This window comes from Catharus ustulatus, chromosome 1, assembly GCF_009819885.2.
Source record: "Catharus ustulatus isolate bCatUst1 chromosome 1, bCatUst1.pri.v2, whole genome shotgun sequence".
NCBI classification, from domain to species: Eukaryota; Metazoa; Chordata; class Aves; order Passeriformes; family Turdidae; genus Catharus; species Catharus ustulatus.
The window spans coordinates 40494119-40517486 of NC_046221.1; the positions used below are offsets into that span (position 1 = coordinate 40494119).

The 23368-nt window shown below is 42.8% G+C and overlaps 2 protein-coding genes across 12 annotated transcripts in view; one reads left to right on the forward strand and one right to left on the reverse strand.

Moving 5' to 3' along the window:
- RARB (retinoic acid receptor beta) overlaps positions 1-20556 on the forward strand; it is a 324037-nt gene extending 303481 nt beyond the window's left edge. For all 8 annotated transcript variants that reach the window (XM_033085086.2, XM_033085269.2, XM_033085180.2 and 5 more), the window contains 4 exons: positions 6894-7070; positions 14407-14611; positions 15909-16067; positions 19131-20556. In XM_033085086.2, the coding sequence (XP_032940977.1) occupies positions 6894-7070; positions 14407-14611; positions 15909-16067; positions 19131-19327 (738 nt within the window). In that variant the 3' untranslated portion in view covers positions 19328-20556. The remainder of the gene's footprint in view (positions 1-6893; positions 7071-14406; positions 14612-15908; positions 16068-19130) is intronic.
- A 59-nt stretch (positions 20557-20615) lies between these two features.
- Positions 20616-23368, reverse strand: part of TOP2B (DNA topoisomerase II beta) — a 59743-nt gene continuing 56990 nt past the window's right edge. For all 4 annotated transcript variants that reach the window (XM_033084732.2, XM_033084978.2, XM_033084820.2 and 1 more), the window contains 3 exons: positions 22935-23051; positions 21313-21410; positions 20616-21101 (listed from right to left, as the gene is read on the reverse strand). In XM_033084732.2, the coding sequence (XP_032940623.1) occupies positions 20940-21101; positions 21313-21410; positions 22935-23051 (377 nt within the window). In that variant the 3' untranslated portion in view covers positions 20616-20939. The remainder of the gene's footprint in view (positions 21102-21312; positions 21411-22934; positions 23052-23368) is intronic.

Here is a 23368-nt window from a genome sequence, read left to right on the forward strand (position 1 = left end):
TTCTGGATATGCCTGGATAATGTGAGTTTTGGAGGCTCTGGACATTTTAAATAGATGGAGCAGCAGATTCACTCTTTTCACCTCCTTAGCCAGGAAAAAAAAGAAAGAGGTGTGTGTGCAAATGCTGCCTACTGGGAAGAGAAATTGCACTTAGATGTGAGCGCTACTTAGCGGTATCACAAGAGACTCCACGAGGATTCATCCAGCCAAATGACCAGCTCCGAGACCATGAGTCAGTTACATTCCATCATTCATTAGAAATTTGTTGGCTTCCAGAGACGTGATCTCTGCTCATGCATCAGCGGATTACAACTTTGCAGGTGTAGGGAGTTCTTAAATGCTGCTGGATTACTGGTGATAGTCCCAAAGCTACCAAGGTCAAGGAAAATATGAAATGTTTAAGTAAAACAGTTTCCAAAATGATCATTTGCAGTTTATTCCTAAAGTCGTAGAATATCCTGAGTTGGAAGGGACCCACAAGGAGCATTGAGTTCAACTTCTGGCTCTGCACATCACAGCCCCAAAAATTACACATCCTATCCCAGTTTACCAAAACATCCCATAACAGCAAAAACTTCTGCTGCCTTTAGAAATGAAAAATCAGCCCCCCCATTAAGAAACTCAGTACTATGGGAATTTCTCCAGAGATGAGTCAGGGAAATAATTTTTCTTCTATACATATATATGTTGCTAAATAGAAGGAAAGTCCGTGATATTATTGATTAAAGAAAATTCAATGTTAATTATGCAAATTTAATAATAAAAGAGATGATAAAAATAGCTATTAGGTAATGTTTGGAGCCTTATCAGTAGAGAAATGACTGCTAGGTCTGGGGTTGCTCTTGGTTGCAACAGCACTGGCTGTTTCAGAGGGATGCACAAAACATCCTGAGGTAGTCAGGCATGGGCTCTCATTGCTGAGAGCAGGAGTTCAGGAGTGACATGGCTGGGGCAAGGAGACAGCTGCCTCCATAGTTCTTGCCCTCTAGCCCCAGCTGAAGATCTGGCACCAATCCCCGGAGGAAAAGTGATATGCTTCCATCACTGGATTGCTCTCTGTTCTGAGTAAATTTTCTGCTATTGAAACAAGCATTAAATTTCTCAGAGTGATGTAGACAAATCCCTGTGTGCCATCAGTACTCACTGTGTTAGAAATCAGGGTGCTCTTTTCATGGCATATTCATCTATTTACAAAACAAAGTGCAAGGCTTAAAACTGAGGTCTAAGTGTAAGACTTGGTGTTTAAGTGCAAGAAAAGCAAGCACATATGGTGTGATTTTAGACAAAGGCATGTTTTTCATGTTGCTGAAAAGTATTTTCACAAACGCTTTTCACATTTTATTCTGAGCCCCATGTAAGCTGGTTAGTACTGGGAAAGGAGCCTGTCCTCCCCATGCTTCTCTGGTCCTTCCCAGCAGCAACACGTTAGTACGTATTTCCACATTACCTTGGAGTTAGCAGTGCACTGCAGCTGGTGGGATGGTACTGTACTGCATCCTGGTAATTGCCAAAGATCCTCAAGGGCTGAAAGATAAACCTTGGCACCTCTACACTTGCATTAGGTATTGGATGCTGAAGTATCATTAATCTTTTAGCTCCTGAAATGATACAAGTGAATGAAATTGGAGAGGGTCTTGTTGCATAGCACACCCACTGCTGATGCCTTCATCCTTAGGTTCCGTCTGAACCCATGGTGAATTTATGTCCCTGTTGGAATTTCAGAGCCCTTATTGAGAGCACCTGGATCTCAGTAATGAGCAGATGAATCTGGTCTGTCTATGGAGCACAAGTAGCCGTGGTTTGTCCACACTCTTTCTGAGGCTGGGTATTGTTTGTCTATGGAACACAAGTAGCCACGATTTGACCACACTCTTTCTGGGGCTGAGTATTGTTCGGATCTCAAGCCTGATGGGACAGCCCAGAGCAGGAGATTTCTTGTTTTTAGCATTGTTCTCTTGGAAGTCTAAACTCGTGAACTGCTGCATGGGGCTCAGCTCCCTCCTGCTTTGTCATGGTACAAGTTGCAATAACGAAATTATACTGAGAGTTACTTTTGGCTTACCTTGAATCTTTGAGAGCAATGCAGCTTTCTTCAAATGCTGCATCAGAACTAACAGCAATGGTTCTAAATAAATGTCTTCATACTGCAATTCTCATAGTCTGTGAGTGAAATGCAGAATGTTTAAATCTCTCATCTAGGTAAGATCTGGCAGCCACTCCAGCATTTTATGTAGGACTTCAGTGTTAAGAGCTCATGTGGGAAGGACAGAGTAGCATTGGGGCTGGAGTAAGAGTCATCTTCCTCTCCAGCCCAAGGGCAGGGGAGAATCCTTTCTGCAGCACTGAGGATAGAGGAGGATCTGGGATGTGGAAGCTGTGTGTGCTGGTCACAGGAGCACAGACAGCTCTGGTGCCTGGAGACCACCACCAGCTGCTGATAAAATGGCAGGGCTCCGACAGCAATCTGAGACACTTGAAGTAGAGACCAGAAATTGAAAAACAGAGGAGCACGCAGCCATTTTCCTAGGTGCTGTGTCCAAGGGGAGTTAGAAGCCTCTGCCTCTCTGCTTTTTTGATAGTAACAATCTAGTACAGGTGGAAGATTGCCCTCAGTTCTACTTTTATGCCTGGTTATGTGTGCTGTCAGTTGTGAAGCATAGTGTGCTCACACTACAGAGCACACAGATTGCTTTTGTAACCTTAGAATTTTTAATTTAATTCTCTAAGTGAGAGGTGAGAAGTGAGTGTTTTTAACCAATGTAGATTGCCTTGAATTTTGTGAGCCTTGCACTTGTGTACTCACAGGGATGGTGGATGGAAGAAAGAAACTGTCCTTCAAGAACAACCCCTGAGTGCCTTCAGTTACATGAACATTCAGACTGTTTTAAAAGAAGATTTCATTTGTTGCTAAAAAGAGCAAAGAATTTTAAGTATAAGAGTGTAAAGTAAAAAAGACCTTACAGAGATATAGTAAAAAAAAAAATCTATTTTGGCATTTGGCTTATGTATCTGGCTCCTCTCACTCTTGAGCACTGCAGCCTGCATTTCCCAGAGGGAAAGGTTACATGGTGATTTTTCCCCCCTCCATTGCATGTTTTCACCTTAAAAAGTGGTTTTAGAGAAGCATTTTCAATTACTTTTTTTTATATGCATCTGCTCTTTAAAAAGAAAAAGGGGCCCCATACTTTACATAGTTAATAGAAGTCTACTTAAAATAATGGGAGAATAGCACTTGTATTAAATTCCCTGGGTCATTTGATTTAACAGTTGCATTTGGTGGGCAGTGACAAATACAGTTCTACCGATGATGAGAATCAGCAAGCTGTTTAAATGTAATGGATTCCAAAAGTCCATCATAAACAGATCTGTTTTATTACTGTCATCCAGGTAAGAGAGAGTGCCTGGGTAATTTCTCTGGAGATGTCATACTTTATAGTATAATTGAGTGTAACTATACTGCTTGTCCCTTGAGAGTGGTGTTATTTGTAAGTCTACAGCTGTGTTACATCCAGCCTTGTGATAGAGGGAGGATAAAACAGAAAACAATTTTGGCTCTGCAGATCCTTGCTGCAGATTCTCCTGGGCTGCTCTTGGCTAGCTGGAAGTGAAGATGTTCCACATCTTGGCAGCATTTTGTTCTTTGTGAGTGCGGGTCTTAGAAGTTACACAGCTATTGTTCTGTGCCATTGCAGAGGAATATATATACGTAGGTATATATATAATATGTGTGTATCTCCTGATACTGGGACTGAGCAGGGACATGTGCCATGGTTCTCAGTGAACCTGCCCGAGCTGGAGTGCATTGCTGCTTTTACTAAAGAGGCATCACGGGTGTTCCTGATTAGGGCAGAGTGCCCCTGTGAGCCTTGTTTCCTTTGTAAAGTGGATTTTAAAGACAGTAGGGATTCTGCTGCTGTGTGTGTTTCTACGAGTACCTCATCCTGTATTGTTAATGTGGAGACAGAGCAGCCTGCAATGAAAAAACAAAAATGATGGAAAAAATGGGATCAATTTATGTGGCAAAAATGACTGTTTAATTGGATTTCATAGCAAGGTTGGGCTTTTCCACTGATAAAGATGCCACTCGGGTGCATTACAGTATTGTTCCACCATATGTGCACTGGTGCATAGGCCTGAAAAACATGTGAGACTGCTCCTGGAAAAGACACCCAAAAACCCACTTCAGTAAAATATTCAGGAAAAGTCATAGCATCTGCATCTTTTTCACAGCATGGATAGAGGAGATCTCCAGGCAAATTTAAGTAGGGTTTTTGTTTCGATTGTGCACTGTGTTAACCCCATGTTTCATTGTTCAACCTATACATTGATACTGAGTCAGTTTTGGTTTTTAAATACTGAGAAATGCTCTAAAAATCCAGCTCTTTTTGCTGTGACACTAGTGTTGACATTCATTAACAAATAGAATGTTAAAACTCTTTCCAAATATAATGTGTAAAACTACTTTAGCTCCAACGCTGAGGGATCTGGCACCTGGCATAATAAAACACCTGGTTATTTTGTATTTTATTAACTACCCCTTCTCTTCAGTTTGCATAATAGAGAGTTAGATTTACATTTGTTACGACGGCCGTGCATTACTCCTAATAGAAGGCACGTCAAACTTCCCGTTGCTGGCACTGCAGCATGATAAAGTAACCTCATATGATACTGATGAAGATTTCGTTCACACTTGCTGGTTTCATGCAACGTCTTTTTTTCCAGATGGATACCCTATTGTAAAATGATTTCCTGCTTTAGGCTCTGCTTTGTGTAGCTCTCTGCTATGCCATCTTTCTATGAACTGGATAAACTGCCTATTAAATTTAATTACAGCCTGAATGACTGCACATCTTGATCTTATTTTTCCTCCAATGTACTGTATTTCACCAAGGTCCTTGAGGATGAAATAAAATAAATCTGAAGGATGCATACTCCAGTAGCCAAAAGAAATGTTTCAAAGGGCATTACAATGACTGTTAACTCATTAGTTTTGGGCCATTTTGAAGGCAGTTCTTTAGGTTTGGCATTATAAAGACGTTTTCTTCTATCTTTCTTCTGTCATTTAAGAAAAACCCGAAACAAAATAGAGGAAGTTCCCAGAATAAAAATTCAAATAGAAATTATGAAATGAATTAATTATCCCCCAAAGGGAGGGGTAGCAGGAAGGAGCACACATACTCCTTCAGACTGCTCAGCACAGATAGTGTTAATTTTTTGCAGTTAGGGCCTAATGTAAATATTCCTGGCTCAAATCTCCACGCTCTTCCAAGTGAGGGTGAATGTCAGGCTGGTGATGCCCTGGGGACCCGTCAGGACTTTCTACTTTGTGACTGATGGTAGCGGTGGTGTCTTGTGAAGGCAGCACCGGGATGGTGTCCAGAGCATCACAGCCAGGCTGAGCTCACTCCACATTCCTTCACCAATGTCTTCCAGCCCTGTGTCCTTCCTGTGAACCAAAGCAAGCTGACAAGATAATGGCTTCACTGGTTTTCTAGGAGGTGGACGCCCTCACCCTCAGCAGTGGTGGTGGCAGGCTCACTGGAAATGTTTCCTCCAAGGAAGTGTGATCTGTGTAATTTGAATGCTATTTGATGGTTATTTAATCTGCCATGTCTGTTAGACTTTTAGGTTGAGACTCTGCTCATTTAACTTTAATTTTAAAGTTAATTTAACATTTTAACTTCAACCAGCTGAGACTGAGGCAGCTGATCACATGGGCTTCCTCTGCAGCTGGGGAGAAAACCATTGCCTGAGCATATTTTTGTAGGTAAAATTCCTCCTGCAGTGGAGATCACCCAAATGCTGAAGGCAGGTGCAATGCACACTAAATTTGGTGGCTTATGAAATAGGGGATTGAAGGACACCATCACACTGGCTGCATCCTAAATAGCACTGTATCAAATGCTGGCAATACACTGCATGTGAGGGCAGAAGGAAAGGAGATTTGGGTTTTTCAGAGCACTATCATTACCTGTTTCTTGTCACTCTAAGGGAATCCTGGGTGAGTTGGAATGGACTCACCAGGTCTTCTCATGACACCCAGTATTGGTGGGCTGGCATCAAGTAGGTCATGGAAGATTTTGAGTCAGACGGTTCTTGGCTGACATGTTCAGCTTTTTGAAGGGTTAAGTAGTGGTTCCAAATGTATGAAAGTGTGAGTTTGATCACAAACTTAACACAAGTTTCCTATGCACTCTAGAAAGTTATGGACACCTTGATTGAGATAGGTGAATATATTATAAGCACTACCTGGAAGATGCCATCAGAATGTGTCCTTGTTACACTTCCAGCAGTGGGGGTGTATGTTGGATGTGCCACCAAATGAGCACGTAGCATTCACCAAGGCACATGAGATTTTCCTTAACGTTATGTAAATAAATGCTCTGTAAGTCATGGGAGACTATAGTTTCAGAAAGCTATGGCAGAACCACAGAGCAGAGAAATTAAGCAGAACCAATTTTCTAAGACCTTAAGTATGTGAAACTGTGTTCCAAATATTGTGCTGCTTTTTCCAGGGGAGGACCCAATATTCTTGTTCTACTGTTCATTTATATTTTCTGGGGTACAACTGTAAATTGTCTTTCTCAATGCACTTATTATATAATGGCAAGGAAGAATAATGAGGGTGGCATTTGGAAATGTTTAAGTTCATTTGTATTCCTTGTACAGATGGCCTCTGCAATCGTAAGTAACACAGAAGTATCCAAGGAATTTTCAGGCGATTAATCCAAGTTTAAAACCAGCATCATCCCAACAGCAAGCTTCAGAAAATGCCTGGAATGTTAATAGAAAGTACTTCTGGAAGGAAAACGTGGTTGTTCTTTCCTTCCCTTGCAAACTGTTCACTGAAAGGGACGTTGTTGATTTATGGTGCTTTCGGCCTATCTTTCCAGAACTCCAGCGCAGATCATCGGGTTCGACTGGACCTTGGGCTCTGGGACAAATTCAGTGAACTTGCAACGAAGTGCATTATTAAAATAGTGGAATTTGCAAAGCGATTGCCAGGCTTTACAAGTTTGACCATTGCAGACCAAATAACTCTACTCAAAGCAGCCTGCCTGGATATACTGGTATGTATTTTTAACATCATTGTTCTCCTACTAATGCATTTTCTATTCTTCTTTTTACTGTAATTGACAGGAAGAGGGGGGTGAAATATGGACCTGACCCTGTAAAATTGAACTTACTGGGTAGGCTGGTGTGGTCAGAAGATGACTCCAGCACACCTACAGAGATATGTTTTGAGGGATGAGCATACTTCTCAAAATAAGTCCTCACACTTTGTGGGTTTCAATATAAAGGGCACATTTTGGTATTGTGGCAGGTGTAACTTTGGAAAATTTTCTTTACAGTTAACACTGAAGAGAAACCTGTTTCTTCTTCCCTCCTCCTTCATCCTTTCTCCTCCCTCTGTATAATCCTGTGCATAAAGGATGCCGAGAGAGACAGTCCACTGTATAATTATTCAGGAATGTGCTGTACCTATCTATGGTCATGAGGGAATTTAAGGAACAAGACATAAGTCTTCAGAATTAGTGTTTTTCAGGTTTTAGAGGGGAAACTGGTGTGCCTGGAGCCTGTCAGATGCAAGCCTCTGGCACTCATATCCCACTGCTTTCTGCAGGGCTGCAGGTGTCTGTCTGTGGAAGTGGCCAATGTTATGGACTCAGTACAAATTTTAGCTAAATGTAATTTAAATAGGCAAATGTACAACCTGCAGGAGACAACTGTGCAGGTCAGCTGGGAGTTTTTCTCCAAACCTTGCCTTGCCACTGTGTCAAGGCAAGCTGTCTTCCCTCTCTTTGTCTCTGGTTGTTTCTGTCACGCTGACCTTCAGAGGAGCCCTCTGGGATCTCAGCATTTCTTTATTGAGACCTTAGAGGTCTTCAGGCTTTTAGTGGCAAATATGCTTCGTATTACTGGTTGTAGCAATAACTTGCAGTAAAACAGTATGTTCAATGTAAACGTATTTTAAATGTTTCATTCTGAGCACAAACCTTCAGGTTCTCATTGAGCCAAGCATGACCAGTCTAGAAGCTCATTGTAGGATGGCTACTGTAGTTATATTTTTTGTCATGACACAGGAGTTTGAGCTAGGGAAACTGAAGTTGAAGTAATTAATCTTGGGATTTCTAAAAGTGCATTGCTTCAAACAGGATCATGTTGAGGAGGACGTTAACTGCTGTGACCTTTTCCTCTTGTTTTGTCAAAAGCTGTTTGGAAGAATCGCATCAAGAGGACATTGATGAAGGAGGAAGAGGGGTAGGAGAGGGGAAGGGGTATCATTCTTTGGCCTATTGAAAAAGGGAAGGTTGAGGTTGCCCTGCCATGCTTGAGAGTCACCTCTTGTTGTTCCCTTAATCCAGGCACTCATTCAGACTCAGCCATCTCATTGTTACTGAGAGTGTCCCTCGGTGGGGCAGGGCCATTTGTTACCGATTGCACGCCTGTCATCACCAGCTCTGTCCTGATCAGATTCTGTTACGTTCCTCTTACATGAGAGGCAGATGGTGATCAAAAAACTGCACAATTGCCTCAAGTGTGTTCTGCCAGCAGCAGGGGATGGGAACTGCTTTGTCCTGTACTGCTGCAACCCATAACAAATAGTTAATACAGAACCTACACAAAAAAGGTGGGGAGGAGCCAGGATATGGCAAGAATCTGCACATCCAAACATTTTAGCCCTAGAAGTGCAGCCCTTAAGCTGCCACCCTGTTTGTTTGTGCCATGCCCTGGCTCCATAGCTGCTGGATAACAAATACCCTAATTCCATAATCCCGCGAGCTCCTGGTACTCTTTGTTGGGGTGGGCAGTGGGAGCTTGCACTGGGAGCATGCACAGCCCCTGTTGGACAAGGTCCCTGCAGCAGCTCCACTCAGTTGGCTGCCATTGCCAACACTGGCTCTAAAATTGAGGGGACCCTTTTTGGTAGGGGTTTTTTCTGAAGTGCCTTGATAAAGGCACTTTGATCAAAGCGATTAAATAAAAACCTAGTTTCCAGATTAGAAAAAGAGATTGAAGCAGGTGGTAAATGGTGACTTTATTTCAACTAATTAATGCATAGAAAAGTTGATTCTTTAATACAATGAATTGTATTAAAGTTGTGGCTATTGGCAACCTTCAGGCTTTAGTTATAAACTTTATTGAGGCCTGTCACCTGTCATTCCAGATCACCTGCTCATTCTGTTTTTTATTTTTCACAAAGCCAGAGAGGCATCCAAACAAGCAGGGCATAGCAAGCACCATAGGAGCCTGCAGCTGGGAGAAGCTGAGGCTTTTCCAAACCCAGGAACAGATACAGCATGGCAAATAGTCCCAACTTTCCTGCGTGACATTTACACAAACTTTATGTGCCTATTTTATATGCTGCTTAAAAAGAAAATGGGATAATTACCATGACACAGTAATGCGTAGTGTGCGCACTGCCTGTGAAATGCTGTATCCATTAAACCCGCATCACCTGCACATAATCGGAATTGCAGTGCTGCTCTCTATCTTTGTTTAAGCTGAACATCAGTACTGGAACAGTTTAAATAGCACATATTTCCCCCCTGCAACAAGCCAGTTGTCCTAGTTAGGAGTGTTTCAAATGTTTCATTTTGTTGTGTCTTGAGATGCAGGGCGAGCTCTGTTTCCCCTCCTGCTGCCCCAAGCACCCAGTGGCTGCTGTGTGAGCTCTGCTGAGCAGGGCATGAGCTTCAGCAGTATGCCCTTATGATCCTGCTGCTCTGCCATGCCCTGGACATGTTCCCAGATCTGCAGCACGCGAGAGGAGCAGTGTGGGGCTCCCAGGTAGGGTGGCCAGGCTTCCCTGCCAGCAAGACCCCAGCTTCACTGCCTGCCTGCCCTTCAGCACCAGCTGTGGAGAGTCTTAAGCATTTATAGACCCTGCCAAGGTCTCAATTAATTCCTGTGGCTGTGGATGCTTGAGCCCCTCTTAAACAGGCTGACAAATGAAATGGTGCCAGGAGCTCAGTAAAGTCCGATGGGTATGGGCCAAAGAATTGTTTTATGTACAAACAAACACTAACTCTGGAAGGGAAAAAACATCAAGCTTCCTGAGGCAGCTTGAGGCGCCAACTGAGGATCGTGGAATTTATATCTTGTCTGATGCCAGAAGTTTTAGGGCTAAATATTACCAAAATTCAGTCAATAACCCTTGTAAAAGTGAGTGCTTCTGTCTACTGGTACACTGGCGCAGCAGCAGCCAAGCATCCCCAGCCTCACTGAGCGTTGGCAAGACAAATGTGGAATGAATCCAGAGTCCAGTCTGTCTTAAATCCAATGGGTAAAAACCTGAGAAGTCCTTGAATGCTAATCCTTAATGATGTAATTTTTGCTTTCCGTTGTAAGCCCCTGTGCGTTAACGCCAGGCAGGAATTTGTGTGTGCAGAACAAGCTGTGCTGATGGAGTTTGGCAGTGCCATGGGGCATCATTGCTTCAGAGTCACCTGCCTGGGTTTCTCCTCTCAAGGAACTGTCCCAGCCAACTGAGGCAGCTAATGTCTAACAATAAGTTTTCTTAAAAAATAGGCCCACCTTGCCTACCTAATCTGTTTAAAATTAGTAACAATTCTGTAGTAGCAACAACATCATAAATGCAATTTTCTGGCTGACTTTGGTTTTGTGCCTCTAGTAGGGTTTTTGCTTTGCACTTTATGACAGGCTCATAAGAATCCCTAATGCTTTAATATATAAATAGTCCTTAAAACAAGGGGCCCTTTAATAATGAGGAAAAACCATATTTATGGCTGCAAGTGGCATTTAAGAGCAGAGTGACAACTAAAATACTTGGCTTGGTTGCAAAATCTAAACAACATTGAGGACATTAGGAGTTCAGTTTAAAATGGAGAAAGATACCGTGATTTCTTATTTTGAAGTGCTGATGTTTCCCATATGTTCTTCAGTGAACATGAGCTTGAAATCAGCTTTACTTTGACACTGGAAATTTGCCCAAGAACAGTTTAGCAACGATCAGCAATATCCATGGCGTTTCACAGATCTTGATGAAGGACAGAAATTAAAAATTAAAAAAAAAAAGAAAAAAAGTAAAGAAAAACACTATTTCAAATCATCTGTCTTGGAGTTTAATAACAGCATGTTGTGGGATAATGTCAGAGGAATGCAGAGGAAACCTGAGACCTGATTGCTGCAGTCAAGTTAAGTGCATTGCTGAAAACACATAGTTGATCTTCAGCCGTGCCAGTGCCCAGCGAAGTTGCTGCAGGCTCCTCCAGTTGACTGCTGGTGCAGCACTTGGGGTATGAAGGCCTGAAGGCTGCCTTTAACAAAAACCAGTCCTACTTGCTGCCTAAGCCTGGAAGTAGCTAAATCCTACACAACTCTATATTTTAAAGGGCCCTGCAGGGCCCTTTCTGTGCATGCGCACTGGAGCTGGCCTGAGGCTGAGTAACCTCATCCCAAATCTGTTCCTGATGAGGATCCAGCCTGAAAGTTCTTCCTCTGCGTTAGCCCTGGGCGCCTCTTTGCTGAGCACTCCTGGCAGGCACCCCCAAACACAATGGGGCTTGTGGCACCAGGAAACAAGCACAGGAGGCTTTGCTGCGAGGCAGCCAGCAGCCTGGTGTATGGTGGCAGGTGTGTGTTCAGCCTCCGGGCTGTTGGGGAAGATCACTCCAGGGCACCCCAGTCCCTCTGGGCAGGGATCTCTGCAGCAGCTGCTGTCCAGACCTGCCATGTGAGGGAGGATCTGGGGGATCCGTATCTGCCAGCCCTGCTTGGGCAGCTGCCGGGGAAGCTGTAGGCAGCCTGGGGAATACACCATGGCATTGCCCAATTAAGCTCCCAATCCTGCTCGGCTAATTTGTTGGGAAGGGAGTCCTGAGGCTGTGGAGGCAGGAAATCTCCTTGCTAAGGCTTACCAATCGAAATAGCTCTGCAGTTAAAGGGGCTGCCTTTCTCCCTGGCTGAGCTAAGGGAAAAGCAGTACCAGGTAAGAAATACAGAGCCTTGTTCCTGCCAAAGTTGGATTCCTGATCTTCAGCCATGCACCCTTACTGGAAGGCAGCTGCTGTCTGTGCAGGCCCCAGGTGGGAAGAGCTGCACTCCAGTTCCTCTTGCATGCCATTAGAGAAGTGAACCAAGTAGCTCTTGAGTATCACAGTGAATATGTAGCTTTTGAACCTGTGTTTTCTTGAACATCAGGCATTCTCCATGTTTCTTCTCCTTTCCATACAATCTTTCAATGATTTAAAAGAGCAACCCACTGTGAACTTCAGGGGGGAGCACAGCCGGTGGTTACTGGCAGTTCTGAATGTGGTAAAGATGCTGCCTCTTACTGACAGGGTGCTGTGCTTTATAATGTTAATTTTTTCTAATGATCGGAACAATACATTGGCTGCTACATAAAACCTAGCAACCAGCAGTCTTTTAAGATGACATACATTATGGGGAATTTGTGGTCACTGAGGAATTAATGTGCCTTGTGTTTGTATATGTGCCCCTCTTGGTCATTGATATAATTAATTTCAAGAATTTACTCTAATTCAGGGGTAAGGCACCAATGTCAGACATGCTGGTCCAACCACACAAAGTTTCAGTACTTCAATGTATACACAGAAAGTGAGATAAGATTATTGCTGAGATAGAAAATATTTGAGGATCCATCTGCAGAAATACAGCCTTTTAAGTCTCTTACCAGGGAACTGAAGGAGAGAAATAAAAGCTTCCCTATAGGTGTCTTACAGACCATGTTCTCCTCATTCTCCTCCCTGCTTATTTGGAGAAGTGCTGCCAAGCAAAGATGAAAGAGGGAGAATACAAGCCCAGACTGGTCAACATGTGCTGAGGCCTCTGACTCAGAGCCTCAGCAGCTATAGGAGTAATTAAATTCTCCCAGTGCTCTCTTACATTCATGTAAATCTTTTTTTGTTGTATCTTTTAACCAAGTAGGATGGGAAATAAATACAGTCAAGCCCTGAAAAAACACAGCTGTAGTCTTAGCTCAGCTAATCAGCCTGACTTCGGCAGGATTTTAGTTCAGTTTAGTTTCGGCATAAGCCCTCTCCCACCTCTGATTATTTAAAACACTAAGCATTGGTGTATATACAAGAGGAATATGTCAACATGATGGACGTCTCTTTTATTTGGTCCTTAAGGCAGTGCTCATTAATTGCAGCTGTACAAATGATCCTGTGCCACAGAGAGTCTATGATGGGACACATGCCGGGTGTGCTCCGAGAGGCACAAGCGCTCACTGCACACACCCCCTCTGTTCTGCCACCTCCGCTGTGACAGTGCTCTTGACGCTGCCCTTACCCCAGAGGCATGCACTAACAAAATGTGGAGCATCCTCGGTGTTTTATTCATGTGTTTTGCATTCCTCCGTGTCCAGTTAGAGGTGTGAATCCCCGTCCTCCCCTCGAAGGCTCTTTCATCTGGGGTCAGCACTGGGTGGCTGTCGGCATACAAGCGAACTTGCCAAAGCCAACACTGCCTGGGCGTGCGCAGGAATGAGCGACTCTGTCAGCAGCTCTGCACCAGGCAGGCAGGGTCTGCCACTGCTGGGGCTCCACAGGGGGAAGCACCAGAGCCTGCAGGAAGGCTGGGAGCCAGCAGGCTGGTGGGGAGGTTTGCTGTTACAGCACACAGAAGTAACAACCACCATAAGAAAAGCTGGGCCAACTCCTCAGACCAGGCTGCCAGTAGTCATGTGTGCTGCCATTTGGAAGTGCAAAGTTTGATATTCTGCTGGATGCAAACTCCCAGGCTGACAAGGTGAGCCGTGCTCCAAGGAGACCCTACCTGCAGCTGCTGGGGAGATAGAGGGCTTTGTCCCCATAGCAGTGTTTGCCTGTCTGCTCTCACAGAGGATGGGAAGGCAGCCCAAAATTCTGCCTCTTCAGCAGCTCACAGCTGTCCACACTCACTCCCACAAGGTTCCACAGACCAACACTGTCCTTGTAAAAGACACAACCCAGGGAAGTGCTGCCGTGCATAATGATCCCAAAATCAATGAGATATACCTTTGTTCAAAGAGGTGAGATGCTTTCAGGATCTTACTGGATCAGACCAGCAGTTCATTGGATCAATCACATTTTATAGTTAGGTGTGGGTGGCAGACTAATGAAAGACCTGGTTTTGTGGCTATCACTGTAATGTTGGTGAGCAGAGTGGTGAGAGTTGCTCCGAAGTTTTGATTATTTCATAACTAGGGGGAAATTTCTGTTCTTAGGTTTGTGTGACAAGGAATACACACAGTCAACAGAGTATATGGATGTTGTACCTGAGAGTTTTTGTGCTGCTAGAACTGCACAAACTTGTTTTCAGATTGTTCTGACATGGGCAAGTACTGAAGTTCCACAGTCATTCGCCACACCAAGAAAATGCAACAAACCTCTTATGGATTAAATTCTTCAGATTCCATTTTTCTTTTTTTTCCCACAGATCCTTAGAATTTGCACAAGATACACACCAGAACAAGACACCATGACCTTTTCAGATGGCCTTACCCTAAACCGAACTCAGATGCACAATGCCGGATTTGGCCCGCTGACTGATCTCGTGTTCACATTTGCCAACCAGCTCCTGCCTTTGGAAATGGATGATACAGAAACAGGTCTCCTTAGTGCCATCTGCCTAATCTGTGGAGGTATTGTACACCATGAACTCTAGCGCATTTCAAAAGGACAGACGTGATAATGTCTTCATTTATGTTCCATGTGTTTTGCTTTCCTTTATTTAAACATGTAATATGTAACAGTATTATATAAACTACTTAATGCTAAAGATTTGTTTTCCGCTGGTGATAGTTACTGGTTTTATTATTGATAATTTGAAAAAATATTACTGGAATCATTCTGTCAAGCAACCAGTCCTATTGTTTGCCTGACAAAGGGCATTGAGGTACCTCACAGAATGGTTGGAGTTAAGAGGGACCTCTGGAGATCAGGTCCTGCTATGTTTTTGCTAAGCAGTGTATGGGTACCTGCATGAATGAGCTTTCTGACAGCAAGATGCCCCATTACACAGCTTTTATTCATAAATATAATTGTGTGCATCTGCACTGGTTTCAGTCACATGGAAGCACCATTGGTGATAACTTCGTTTAGCAAAAACAAGAGTTATACTACCAAACTGGGGTTGAAAGGAACTCAAAAAGGTGGTTGTCAATTAAAATCACAGGCTTAAAATACAAAAAGTGAAGTCTCAGATAATGTCCAAAATTATTTGTAAATTTCTGTTGATTTAATCACTTGGTCTCTCTCCTCCTTGGCAAAATGTGGATTAGCAATAGAAACACACCTTGTTTACCTGGGCCATTTTGTTGAAACACAAACTGAATGCTACAAGTGAGTGTTTGAAACACAAGAGTCAGTCATTGTTGGTAGTGGCCCTTTAGTACAAAATCATTCAAATTTTGTGTTGCTAACCCATTAAAAGCATTGATGGCTCCTAGACACAACTGCTGTGTCCTGGTGCAGAGGGGTGCCATTTGTTGTCACTCAAGCCAGCACTGCCATCTGCTGATTCCTGATGGTAACTCACTTTACTGTAGTAGTGGTAACAAAACATAGCTGTAACCTCTGTGAATACCTGGGTAGCCTATCAGTGACACATATAAAATTAATACCAAAATATTGTTTGCAGCAAGGTGTTTTCCCCTTGAAGAGGGTGGTACAAGAGCAAACTGGAAATTCTTGACCACCCAAATGACAAACCATTCCAGTCACCAAGGAAAAAAATTATTCCAAGTTTTCAGAAAGCTGTGGTTTATCCTCTTCCTATGGAACGCTCATTACAGAGAGTGTGTTGTTTAGTAGAGAATGAAATGTACAGAGTTCTAATCAAGAACACAGAGGAGATTCTGTGATTTGGAGTTTTTTTTTAAAAAATATTTAAAAAATAAATATTTAAAATCATATGAGTGATATGATACTTTCCTACAGATCGCCAGGACCTTGAAGAACCAATGAAAGTGGATAAGCTTCAGGAACCCTTGCTTGAAGCACTGAAAATTTATATCCGAAAGAGACGACCCAACAAGCCTCATATGTTCCCAAAGATCTTAATGAAAATCACGGATCTTCGTAGCATCAGTGCAAAAGGTAGTTTCTCCCAAAAACTCATCAGGAATGGCAGTGTTGTATTTCACAGGAACTGCCCTAGACACTTGGGTTGTTATTTTTTTAATACATCTAAGAAAGGTCCTTGTGACCTTACTCTTCCCAGTTTCTTTTCATAATTCCTGCCTTGAAATTGGTTTTGCTTTAAACAAATGTGGTGCTCCATTCTCCATGCAACTGACAGTGAAAAAGATGTTTTAGGTGCAAGTGGCCTAGCAAATCATTAGCATTAAGTCTTTGTTAGTCATCTTAGGACAAGATAAAACCTTTGTTAATGTTTACAAGGGGGTTCAGATCAAAATGTCCTTTGTATCACCAATGGTTTTTAAAAAACAGTCTGGTTACAGACTGCAGAAAACACTTGTGCAACCAAAATTCTCCTAAACTGTGGTCTGAGATATTGGAGATTTAGAACTGATTTGATCCAGCATTTTGGAGATTCAGCCCCTCTAATCCAAACTAACCATACCTAAACATGGATCAGTTTTAACATTTTATGCAATCTTGTATGTGCTGGATTGATCCTGTGCAATTAATAGTCTAAGCACTGTCACACATTCTCTAAAGCACAGGTGTAGCTGAATGCTTTCATTTGATCAGAACAGGTTCCCTTATGTACCAGTCTGAAAATTCAGAGTCTAAAGTGTAACAATTCTTTTTCTTATGGTGGCTGATGAGTTTCATCATCTTTATCTGCTTACTCTGCAACACATTTGCTGCCCTGATAGATAAATAAGCACGTGAGCTTGTATGTACAGGTACCTGTGTAGGTTGGATCTGTACTTTTGGAAAGATTACCAATTTCATTTGGCATCATTTGGGGGAAGACTCAGGGGGAAAAAAACCCAGTAGTTAATTCACTCAACTAAATACATTTGTTTTGAATTTAAACCTTAACTGCTTCACTTCAAACAATATAAATCCAAGTTAAAAGATTAAGTAGTAGCTATCTTTATAAAAAGAAGTGAGCAATTTAATTGGATTGACTAGAACCAAAAGAAGTAACTTGGAAGGGAAACACCAGAGCTGGAAGCAAAAGTATCCTAAAAAGGAACCACTTACCAGGTTATCTAAAGCTTACAGTTTACCCTCAAGTAAAACAAGCTCCATCCAACTGAATCTACAAAATAAACTTAGAGCAGTACTGAGCTACAAAAGCATTTAGGGGAGCCCTTCTGTTCCACTGTTTGAGAGAAATCTATTTCCACTTCCCTCCTTCTTTACGAGAGCCTTCCAGCTCCTCAAGAACACAATCCTTATATTCAATTCACAAGAAAGGCTTCTTTTCATTCTGACATAAGTATTTAACTTTAATTATATCATTAATGTTTCATAGTAGAACTAAATCATACCAAAGGATGGTGATGTCCTGGAGGAGTGGGGGGTGACTTGAGTTTCATTTGAAAAGAAGTACATTAGACGATAATGACTTTGGATGGTACCTGATCTCTGAAAGCAAACACCAAAGAAAGCGTGAATCTGAAACACTGAGAGTGTCTCCTTTTGGCTTTAGAGGTTTTGTAGCTAAAGGGTGAAATGTTTGTTGGACTGAAGCAGGGTGAAATGTTTGTGGGACTGAAGCCAGACAGTTGAGTCCTTCTCATCTTCTGAATTCTCTTATCCCCCAGTTAAATTGGAAGTTCGCAAAACCTGAAAAATTTCTCTGACTCTGCACTGAATGACCACACAAACATTTGATTGCACCAGGTACAATAGTGGAAAGCAGGTGTTTAACATGGCCAAATTGAGTTCATCAGCACAGCTCTGACAACAGCTGGTTTTCAGAGAAGCTCTAAGCATCATTCTGCATTAGTATCTTTCCCATTACAGTTATTTAAGAGACTTTAAATCAGCATTCACTTGGAAAGTCAGTCTTTACCTTTGTAGATGATTTTTGGATGCTCCTCGTGTTAAATGCTCCCTTCCAGTCTGGAGTGAGTAGTGGTCTCTCCAGCATGTCCACTGCAGCAGCGTGCATTAGCAGAGTACTTCCAAAGGATCACTCTTCTGGAATGGTTCTTCAAAAACCAAACTATTTTCTCTGTAATTTTTTTGAATTATTATTCTTGTTGTTTAAAAAACACAGTTCCACCGGACTCCAGTTTTAAGATGATGAGGAATCCTGAGCAACAGGAATGCTGAGGTTTATGGCTATGAATTGCTTGATACCCAGTTCCCTCAGCACTGCCTGCCCAGCGTCCAGCAGGGCCCTGCCTGCTGACCACACACTGAGACTTTGTGTTGGGCTTTTTTTCCTACCTAAACCAGTTGTTGTGGGCTCCCAGTCCGAGTGGTCAGGATTGATGCGGTAATGTTGTTTAATCCTGCGTGCACTCACCTGCAGAGCCGCCTCTGCAGACAAATGCCTGCTACACATCACAAGCCCAACTCAAGCAGCCTCAGCCAAGGCAGAGCTGAGCAGTCCTCAGGGTTCCTGCACACTTTGGTGGTTCATTAGCACAAGATGCCTGAAGAATTCAGAAGGCAAGTTACTCCCGTAACAGTGTCTTTTTGCCTGAATGTGTTCTTCTATAAAGTAATTGTTTGTTAAATTCTGTGTCTTATTTCAGTTTTCTCTATGGGAAGGAAACATTTTGACTTAGATCACTGCAGTTCTCTTGCAGGATTCACCTCACCTATTTAACACAGACAGAATTTTTGTCATTCTTTGCAGAACCAGTAGAGAATAAAGACTAAATGTTATTCCACTTTATAAAGACATCTACACGATCACAGCCTAATTTAATTTTTCAATATAATTTAATGCCATTTTGAGTCCTTCTTTGAAAAGAGGCAGCTCATCCAAGTTACTTGTATTGAAATATCAGTTGCTATGTCATAGGTTTGAATCAATCTATTAAGGACCTAACTCCTTCTTGAACTGGATGAAGCAGTTCACTCACACACCTTTGTGTGCAAAAAAGTATAGAAGGAGACACCAAATCTATTGACAGAATACACCCTGAAATTACTCCTGTAATGCTAACAGAAAGGAAATAGTATGAATCATGCTCATGGGAAGGATTTTGTGTTTTCTTTTTAAAGGTGCAGAACGTGTCATTACATTGAAAATGGAAATTCCTGGATCCATGCCACCTCTTATTCAGGAAATGTTGGAGAACTCTGAAGGACATGAACCACTGACACCAACCTCAAATGGAAATACTGCAGAACACAGTCCCAGTATCTCACCTAGTTCAGTGGATAACAGCAGTGTCAGTCAATCCCCTATGGTGGAATAAGACATTTTCCAGCTACTTCAGACATTCCTAATACCTTATGTACAGGGATGAAAAGCAAGAAAAACATTTTTACTGCTGCTTAGTTTCTGGACTTAATATATATCTATATATGTATATATATATAGATAAACTCAACAAGGACCAAGAAATTTTCATATGTATCGATATATACTCCTTGCTGTTTAAACTCTTAAAACTAGAAAATGCAAACTTTTGAAACTCTAAATCAGCCATTTCATGCAAAAAAAAAATAGTTAAGCTTCTGTTTTCTTCTCTGAACACTCAATATTGCATGGTGACAAGACAGATCTCAGTCTTCAAATTCTGGTTGCATTTCTGATGACTTTGTACATACAAATGTATGGCTGTACTCTCCATACTGGATGTTTGGTGCTTTCCTTTTGTCTCTCATACCTAAAACGATCAAGACACCAACCACAGGATATGGACTACTGTACACATCCAGAGAAGGAAGTTGAAAGGACCGTCTGATTTAGTTGAAATATGAAAATTTGTCCTTGCCGCCCTCAGTTTGCATCTCCTTCCTTGTAAAAAGTATACAAAATGTCACTGCCCCAGCAGAAGAGGTATCAGTATCAGCATTAACTGCCAGATCAGTTATTCAGATGTCATTTGTTCCACTGTTAATGTCACTTTAAAGTTTAAAGAAGTGGTTTCTTAGCTGGCTGGTGACCTAGCTCCACAATTACCTGCTCCATTTTGACAGCAATGCTATAGCCTCCAAGGCAGAAACACTTTTCAGTGTTACCATGTTTTTGTTTACTTGTTCACAAGCCATTAGGGAAACTTCATGGGATGATAACCAGCAGACTCACTTACAGCTTTTGAATCGCTGAGTCCAGGGTATTTCCTTAAGAATCAACTGCCAGGAAATCAGCTGGGCTTTCCAGCCTTCCTGGTGCTAAGGAAGTACAGCTAGGACTTCCAGAAACACAAGGAGAGAATCTGCCTTCTTGGCCTTGTTAAATCACCATGAAGCAGAGTGAAAACTGTGGTAGAATGGTTAACAGATTTAAAGTGTCAGTTTCTTAGGTTTCATTTAAAGCACTAGTGGAATTTTTTTTTTTTTATATATTCTAGCAAGTCTGTGATGTACTTTCACTGGCTCTGTTTGTACATTGAGATTGTTTAACAATGCTTTCTATGTTCATATACTGTTTACCTTTTTCCATGGAGTCTCCTGGCAAAGAATAAAATATATTTATTTTAAAAATTGTGTAGAAGTAGTCCCTCTAGCCCAAAGCTACACAAACACATGCACACACGGTAGTTTTCCATTTTTTAATGTTTAAACTTCATTTCAAAAAGCAGGTTTGCTGTTTGCAACCATGACAATTAAAATGTGCTTTAGCACAGCTGTCTAGAACATCTCTACAAGCCAGTCAGACAAATACATGACATTTCAATGAGTAAAAAAGAGCATAAAACTGTAGGTGTAAGAACAAAATGTTAAAATGCCTACACACAATAATAAAAACCATCAATTACATTATCACATAAAATAAGTCAAATGTACAAAAGTTTGCAACAGAGGGGACAAAAGGACAACACAAGATACTTGTTGGAAAACATTTTTGTGCTCTTTGGGCACTTAATTAAACATATCAAAATCATCATCTTCATCAGACTCTGCAAAATATTTCACTTCTTTTCTAGCCCGGCCTGTCCGTGGCTTTGGGGCGGTTTCGGAGGCAAAGCCTGACTGGAAGATTTCCACATCAGAATCCTGGTCAAAAGCGGCCTTCTTGGATTTCTTTGGAAAAGAAAAGACAACCTAGCTGTGATGCTTTGTACACTTTCCATTTTAATATTCAGAATTGAAAGAAAGCCTCTCCAGCATTTGATTGCTAATGCCACTTCAGCCCCTATTACCGTATCAGCGACTTACAAAACAAACTTAACTTTTACGTAAGTAATCCATGAGGTTCTTTTTACAAGGAGAAGACAGCATAGATGGAACTGACCTTGCTTGGTGTGGACTTGGGTGTTTTCTTCCCAGGGTTGTATTCGCCTTCATTTTCTGAACCAGATGCTTTCCTTTTCTTTGCCCCTCGGCCTTTTCCTAGGTCAGAGATTACAAATTAACTTTGGTTTTGAACTCCAGATTTCATCAAACTGAAAGACCCCCTAGTGAAGTTACTTTAGTATGTCTACATGTTAAGTTCAAACCCCGTTTATTACTTAAACTTCTTCACAACAACAGTATAATACAGTATTTTTTATTTTCTCAGTTTTAAATCTTTTCTACTTCTTCCACAGTCACCATGACAGCTCATGCTGTCAGATGAAGACAGGGACAAAGATAACTTCCACACTGCTGAAGAACCATGAGTCCTCGGTCACCTTCTGCACTGATTACACAGCATTAATTCACCATTACTTTTTAGTAAATTTACTTTTAACCACAACCATCAACACTGGCGCATCCTTTACAGACTCCTCCAATTACAGTAATTTCACGACCATAAGGCGCACCGAACTATAAGGCACACCCCCCCGGATTTGGCAAAATTCGCAACTTTGTAGATCAGATAAGGCGCACCGGACTATAAGGCGCACTTTTTTTTTTGTAGCAAGGCCCTGCCCCCAGCTCGCCCCGTGCGGTTGCTGGCCAAGGCCCTGCCTCAACCCGGCAGCCATTGGTCCCCGGGCCGCCTCCACCCGGTAGGGGCGGTGCCGCAAGCCACCGGGCCCCCCTGGACCCAGCAGCCATTGGCCCCCAGGCCGCCTCCACCCGAGAAGGGGGGTGCCGCGGGCCCCCTGGCCCGCCTTCATCCAGCAGCCATTGGGCCCTCGGGACTGCCTGGACCCAGGAGCGGGGGTGCCGCGGCCCCCCTAGCCCGCATTCACCCGGCAGCCATGGGCTCCCGGGACTGCTTCCACCCGGGAAGGCGGGTGCCGCGGCCCCCCTAGCCCACATTCACCGGGCAGCCATGGGGCCCCGGGACTGCCTGGACCAGAGAGGGGCGGTGCCTCGGGCCCCCTGGCCCGCCTCCACCCGGCAGGGGCAGTGCCGCGGGCCTCCGGGCCCGCCCCCCAGCCGGCTGCTGTGGCACTTCCGGCTCCCCCCACGGCTCTCAGCTCACACTTCCGGTTTGTCAAATTTCGCCGCTTTGTACATCAGATAAGGCACTCCGGACTATAAGGTGCACTTCCGGGTTCGAGGGAAAATTTTAGTCAAAAGGGTGCACCTTATAGTCGTGAAATTACTGTATACTGCTTGCTGTGCTGCGTTGTGAGAACTCGGACAACTGGGATACCAAAAATTGGCCTTTAAAACCCAGAAAGTGCTACTTAGTACAATTACTACCAGAATTTTACTGTTTCTGAAAGAGTTGAGATCAAATAAAACAAGTAGCATCCAGAAGAATGGAAGAGGGTGCGTGGGGGATGCAACTATTAAATGCATTCCCAGCAGTGAAGGTCAGATAAAAAGTCCACACACTGTTTGCCAAGAAGTCAGTACACTGTATTTGTCACTGGGAAGGCTGATCATGTACCAGTGATCAATGTACTCATAATTCAGCGTGGTTCTTAAAATAACTGTGAGCCCCTGTGCTCCAGAGAGCCCACGGGTGACTCCTACCTTTGGGTGCTGCCGTCTTCTTTGGAATGCCAAATTCTGAGTCTGAATCAGAGTTCACAGTTTCCACCTTCTTGGCCTTGGGAGCTCTTTTAGGTTTAGGGGGCACATCTAGTTTTGCTGTTGGAAGTTAAAAGATACTCAATAAATTCACATATTGGTTGGTCACATTAAATTATACTAGATACTCCAATTCTAGCACAAATGGCAGACATTAAAACAAGATGAGTGATTTCTGCACTTGGGGAAAACATACTTCAGCTTTTATGCTAGAACTGTGTGGAATAAACAGGGTGCTCTGAGAAGGATTGGTGCACCCAGTAAACTCCAGCGTCCTTGGCTGAATACTGTTTCATCAGCAACGGAAGTCCCCCAGGTTGGATACTTTGACTGTGTCTGGATACATTATAGTGTTTACAAATCCAGCTGCTTGTGAC